We start from the raw sequence: 6,315 nt of genomic DNA on the forward strand, positions 1-6,315 counted from the left end.
CGTAATTGTATTTGTTATCCCTGTGACGTCATCTTGTGGGCGGGGCTTGTACACGGAGCGTGAGCAGACGCTGCTTCACGCTGGCCGTAGCATCAGCATTAGCAGCTTTAGCATCACGGGGCTGACGGCGAGGGACTGGTGGGACTGGACCGAAACTTCACTGCCAACATGTCTGACGAGGAGCCAGAGCAGACCATCGCCGAGGACCTGGTGGTCACTAAGTACAAGATGGCTGGAGAAATCGCCAACCGTGAGTGGAGTTTGTGTAACAGCATGGCGGAGTCTGAGAGTTTAAGCCGCGAGAGTCGGCCTTTGGGCACCAGTCTCCTCTCGGCACCATGTGGTTCATGCGAGGCGCTACTAGAGCTAGTTAGCGGGGGCTGTGCTCTTGTTATCTTTTCTGCAACACGCACCAAAAAACAAACAAAGTTGGCTTATAGCGAACTATATCAGCCTGTTGCCCGTGGTAACTAGAAACGGTCAAACATAAACATTGTAATAACAGAGCTGGGAATCATTCACAGTCCTTCATCAACAGGCTCCACAACTTATGTCAAAGTTGCGGCTGTAATACTATTATGCAGAGTTCCTTTCTCCTCCCATCTCAGCAAGTCACCTGCTGCCACTGTTGTCTGCAGCTTTTTTTCATACATGCTATTTTTATGTCCACTTGCACCAGTATTTAGTACATGTTTCTCGATGTAATTTATCCCCCTGTCGTACTGGCATGTTCTGGTGTAATCAAGGTTTTGAAGAGTTATTATTATAAAAGATTATTTATTTTAAAACACTGTTACAATCGCAACCGAAATGTTCACTCTCATGTGCAAATCATCACAATCTGGACTTTAATTTAGAAAACATCTTTCATCCTTGGAAGAGAAAAACAAACTCTAGTCACAAGCATCTCCCAGCTCAGCCTCCTGTGTTCTCCACACCCACATTGTTGCTGGTTTCACTAATGTCTTGTACATTTTTGTTGTTGTTGCTATACTTAACTTCTGACTTTTATTCTGTCTCCACCAGGAGCTCTGAAGCTGGTTGTGGACACAGCCAAGCCTGAGGTTTCTGTGCTCAGCCTTTGTGAGAAAGGAGATGCCTACATCGCGCAGGAGACCGGGAAGGTTTTCAAAAAAGAGAAAGAAATGAAGAAAGGTGAACTTGAGGCCTAGCTACATTTTCACCTTTTTGCATATAGAGTAACTGTAGAGTTACATTAGTTTTACTTTAAGGTGCATTATGGAACTTTTATGTGAAAAAACATAAAACAAACATTTAAAAAATGTGTGCGTTTTTGACCCTTCAGTGACCCCCAGTGGCTCTGTGAGTGGTTATGGCGCCTTGACTTTCCATCACAGTGGCCTCTATGATGCACCAGGATCAATTGTCTTTAGAGTTTCCCTCTCACCAGGAAACCTACAAAACAATTGATCCTGGAGCGTGATTGTGATAGAAAGTATAGGCGCCACCACGCTAACAACCATATAACCAGTCGGTCACAAAAAGGTAAATTATGCACAAATATCAAGTGTTTATTTTTCTGCATTAAAAAGTTGCATAATGCACCTTTTTAACTTCTGAGTTGCAGTCATTTTAAAAAGAAAACACAAAAATCCATGGGATCCATTGCTACACTACTGTTTAAATGGCTAACACTCAACATGGCAGCATTAGAATATGTTAGAGTTTGTAGCATGACAGATGAACATAATCCAGGTCAAAGTCGTTTGATTAAAATGTGTTGCGGTTTGCATATTTTACAAATGATTTCTTTATTTTACACAGGTATTGCCTTTCCCACCAGTGTGTCAGTCAATCACTGTGTCTGCCATTTCTCTCCTCTGAAGAGTGATCCCGATTACGTCCTGAAGGATGGCGACTTGGTCAAGATGTAAGACAAACTTGATTCTCATGTCAGCGTTACAGCAGCAGCTGCATTATACAAACCAATAACAAATATCAGAATTTGAGTTCTGCTGTCGCCTTTTCTCCAATTCTCCAAGTCTCCAATTGATTACTTGCAATTTTTAACCCTTGCTGTGACTGTCTAGTTTTGCTGGTCTGATTCATTTAATATAATATATATTTAATATATGATTGATGCGCCCTAAAATTCACACAATGAGTCTTTCAGTGAATAAAACAAGGGTTTGGTGTGTGGTCTTTTTTCTTTTCTCTCGTCTGTCTTGCTCTGTCATTGTTTTCTTTCTTCAGATGGTTATTTTATACATTTCTTTAATTTGCTCTTTGGCAAATTTTCCTTTTTTATTTACAGAGATCTGGGGGCTCATGTTGACGGCTTCATTGCAAATGTTGCTCACAGCTTCATTGTTGGGGCCTCACAGGTAAATTCAGCTTTAAATTGTCTTCATTTTGTAATGATTGATTTTATTTATTTTTTAACTTTGTCTTGAATTTATTTCTATCACTGACTGAAGGAGAACCCAGTCACTGGTCGCAAGGCTGACGTCATCACAGCAGCTCATCTTTGTGCAGAGGCAGCTCTACGTCTTGTTAGACCCGGAAATCAGGTAAATTCAAATGCTATCCTTGAAAAGACACAGATTTTAAAACTACTTAAAATCATCACCGTATAATATCGTCACTTCTGCTTCACCTCTGTTTTAGCACTTATCTGATTTATCCATACAAAACGGATCACAAATAACATTGCAATTGTTACTTACTGATTATTGTTCCAATCATTCAATATTCATACTCTTTTCTGTCAGAACACACAAGTGACTGAAGCCTGGAATAAGATCGCCAAGTCGTTCAAATGCACTCCCATTGAAGGTAAAAAGAAAAGCACGCCTAAAATATAAGAACTATGAAATTGTAATTTATACATTGACAAAATGTCTGCTTTCTATTAATTTTGCAGGTATGCTTTCTCATCAACTTAAGCAACATGTCATAGATGGTGAGAAGACCATTATCCAGAATCCAACTGACCAGCAAAGGTGCACTTCTAAGAATTTAATTAAAACTCTTTTTGGATCAGTAAGATGCAAGTAAATATGTTATGTTTCCAGGAAGGACCACGATAAGGCAGAATTTGAAGTTCATGAAGTCTATGCTGTTGATGTGTTGATAAGCACTGGAGAAGGAAAGGTCTGTATCTGCTACAATTGTTCTCACTATAAATGCCAATGGTTTAAAAAAACAAAACAAATCTCGTATCTCATTTTTTAAATTGATTTATTTTCTGTCTCAGCCCAGAGATGCAGGTTTAAGAACCACAATTTACAAGAGGGACCCCAGTAAAGTGTACGGCTTGAAAATTAAAACCTCTCGAACATTATTCAGTGAAGTGGAGCGACGCTTTGATACCATGCCCTTCACTCTGAGGTAATGGAGCCAGTACTAGATCGTCATAAGTGTGATTGTTGTTGTAGTTTATGTCACTGTTCCATATTTTGAGGAGGTTTATTGAATTTATGCATTTCTGTCCCAGGGCGTTTGAGGATGAAGGGAAAGCCCGTCTGGGAGTTGTGGAGTGTGCCAAGCATGAGCTTCTCCAGCCCTTTAGTGTGCTGCATGAGAAAGAAGGTGTGTTTGTAGTATACTCTCTCAAAGTAAATGTTATGTATTTTTGTGTATTTCAATGATATTTCTTTGCAGGGGAGTTTGTCGCCCAGTTTAAGTTTACTGCACTGCTGATGGCAAACGGTTCTCACAGAATCACCTCGGGGACTTTTGAACCAGAACTCTATAAATCGGAGCATGAGGTTCAGGACGAGGAACTAAAGGTACGACTAGAATGAGATGCACTGACCTATTTAAAGGTCCTTTAGTGAAGATTGCTGTATGTTCAATATAACTACTTTTATTCTTTTACAGGCGCTACTACAGAGTTCTGCAAGCCGTAAAACACAGAAGAAGAAGAAAAAGAAGGTAAACTTCACCAGCAGATGTCCTGTATTTCAGATGTTTGGTGAGGCTAAATATGAATGTGGTTAATATCAATATCAACCATTATCTTTTGTCTTTTAGGCCTCAAAGACCGCAGCAAATGCAACTGGACAGCCATCTGAAGACACAGAAGCAGCTGAATAAACACTGCCATTTGAAGTCCACCCCAACCCAAGGACAATATTATATCCATAATATTGATAATAAATTTCCTTCAGATTTCTACAAGTTTCACTAATTAAAATGCCGAATTTATATAAAACTGGAATTTGTTGTTGAAATTCATCTTGATAATTTTCATATTTCCATAATTTCCACAAAAACATAAAATTAAGTATTTTAAGAGGGGGGTAAAAAGGACCAGTGTACGATTTATGTACCACCATGAAGAAGGGACAAAGACACATACTCAACAATAATGGATTCTTTTTTTATCCATTTCTAAATGTATGTTTTGTCATAAGGAAAACAAAGTCATAATGCAAGTTGTGCATTTATATTTTATCATAAACATCGTTTCTCAGTGATGGTTGTAAATTAATTAATGCAACACTTATTCAGGCTGAGGACACAAACAATTAAGAAACCTTATTGCTATTTGAGGCTGTATTGATCTTATAAGCCGAAATTGTCTAATTAACAGGATATTACAATACGGCCAAACATTTAGGTAATCGTCAAGCCAATGTAATGCAGCTCTTGGCTCAGTCGTTGCCAGTGTATTTTGCAAACAACTTACCCTTGCAGTTCTGGAGTGTATTTTTGGGGATTTGTCAGTAACGTATGAAAATACACTTACATTTCCAATTAAGTGGAGGCGTAGCTTTACACCTGAATTAATAAAACCATTTCTTATAAAAGTGTTCTACAGTTTTATCGTCTTTATTTTCAAGCCTTGCATAAACCCCTTTTTGATACATGATAAAATGAATGTAAAGTGATATGTTGCAGGTATGGTATCAGTGCCATTGAATTATTTGAACACAATTTTGTGAATAGTTATGCCCTATTTTACTACTGCAGAACCGTATGTTGGTTTTCTATGACCTATCTCTAAAAAGCCACAGTTTTATTGGGACTACATTTCCCGACATGCAGGATGTGGCGCGCGAAAGTGACGTAGAGACGTGTGTATAAATTCCGCCTTCTTTGTACGTCACGTCCTCTTTCAGTGCTCTTCTCGCTTCGAGGTAAGGAAATATTTTGCTGCTTCACAATCCAAAATAATCTGATTTCTGTATTAACCATCTGCTGATTTTAACATGTTATTCTTTCTTGTCTAACAGAATTCTCTCCTCACGATGAGAGCCAAGGTTAGTAAAATGTTGAATTTCAACGCTTTCTGTCCTTTCCCTGTTGGATGCTAGCTTATTGCAGCGACCATTGGAACAATGCTCATTTCCTACTAGGAAACCTGGCTAGTTATCACTTATTAAATTATTTTAGTTTCTTCCTTCTCGTTTGACAACACGAATTGTATTTACTTCAGTTAAGTGTTAATGTATTTGCTGTTTGCTACTGATGTTTGCAATGCTAGCATCAACCACGGTTGCACGTTTCTGTTGTCGCAGCAAAGCCTCTCGATGCACCTACAGTTTTCAGCCATTCACTTAAAATACTGCCGGCTGTATCTTAATAGCAATTTCCTTTTATACAAAGTCCTTTTGTAGTCTCTCACTGAATTTTAATGTTGACTTAATTTTCTTGATTTTCACAGTGGAGGAAGAAGCGTATGCGCAGGTAAGCTTGTTTTTAAACTAAGATTTAATGTACATGACATTCATTGTGACTCAGTTGTATTAGCTTGATTTGTCATTTTATGAACGCTTGTCCCGTTAAGTTCCTGTTAGGAAAGCCCACTTGGTGTGATCTTTTTAAACGTTATTTTTATGTAATCCGCAGGCTGAAGCGTAAAAGGCGAAAGATGAGGCAGAGGTCCAAGTAAGCCCTCATTTCCCTTCCCTCGCCGGCTGTCAGTTTTCTGTCCAGACTTGGAGACTGGCGGAAAAGAACTCTCGAAATGACCCTGCGGAGCCCCAAGGAAACGGCCTGGTCAAGTCAGACCCCTGTAACCTGCGTCTGCTGTGGGATCATCTTGAGGATGGACATTTTAACATCTGACTACAGTTGGACCTCATGGACCATAAAATTATTGCTCTGTCAACAGTTGTTTTTGATCAATAAATGGAACATGTTCTTAAAGTTAAAGCTTGGTAGTTTGTCTTTCCTTCAGGAATGGTTCTGAAACTGTCTTTCTGGAGAAAGATGGAACCCTATGATATTTGCAGTCCTTCCTATCTGTCTTAGGACTAAAGCATGACAATGTCTTGCAGATAAACCTTTGTAAAATAATCATGATTAGACTAAGACTAACAGAATAATGCAAATCAATATTTTAGC

The 6,315-nt window shown here is 38.9% G+C and overlaps 1 protein-coding gene and 1 long non-coding RNA gene across 2 annotated transcripts; both read left to right on the forward strand.

The window, feature by feature from the left end:
• Nucleotides 1–64: 64 nt before the first annotated feature.
• On the forward strand, nt 65–4,137 carry LOC306979693 (proliferation-associated protein 2G4-like). The gene is made up of 13 exons (XM_079578776.1): nt 65–250; nt 1,027–1,155; nt 1,786–1,891; nt 2,276–2,345; nt 2,439–2,531; nt 2,733–2,796; nt 2,885–2,963; nt 3,036–3,114; nt 3,218–3,351; nt 3,458–3,552; nt 3,625–3,752; nt 3,844–3,897; nt 3,997–4,137. The coding sequence occupies exons 1-13, from the start codon at nt 169–171 to the stop codon at nt 4,057–4,059; spliced, it is 1,176 nt and encodes a 391-aa protein (XP_079434902.1). The 5' UTR covers nt 65–168; the 3' UTR covers nt 4,060–4,137.
• An 883-nt stretch (nt 4,138–5,020) lies between these two features.
• LOC306979295 lies at nt 5,021–6,123 on the forward strand. The gene is made up of 4 exons (XR_013793946.1): nt 5,021–5,105; nt 5,202–5,228; nt 5,633–5,655; nt 5,818–6,123. It is a non-coding gene; the product is annotated as an uncharacterized lncRNA (long non-coding RNA).
• The last annotated feature ends 192 nt before the right edge of the window (nt 6,124–6,315 follow it).

The sequence above is a fragment of the Gobius niger genome (genome assembly GCF_951799975.1).
Source record: "Gobius niger genome assembly, chromosome: 20".
In the NCBI taxonomy this organism is placed as follows: Eukaryota; Metazoa; Chordata; class Actinopteri; order Gobiiformes; family Gobiidae; genus Gobius; species Gobius niger.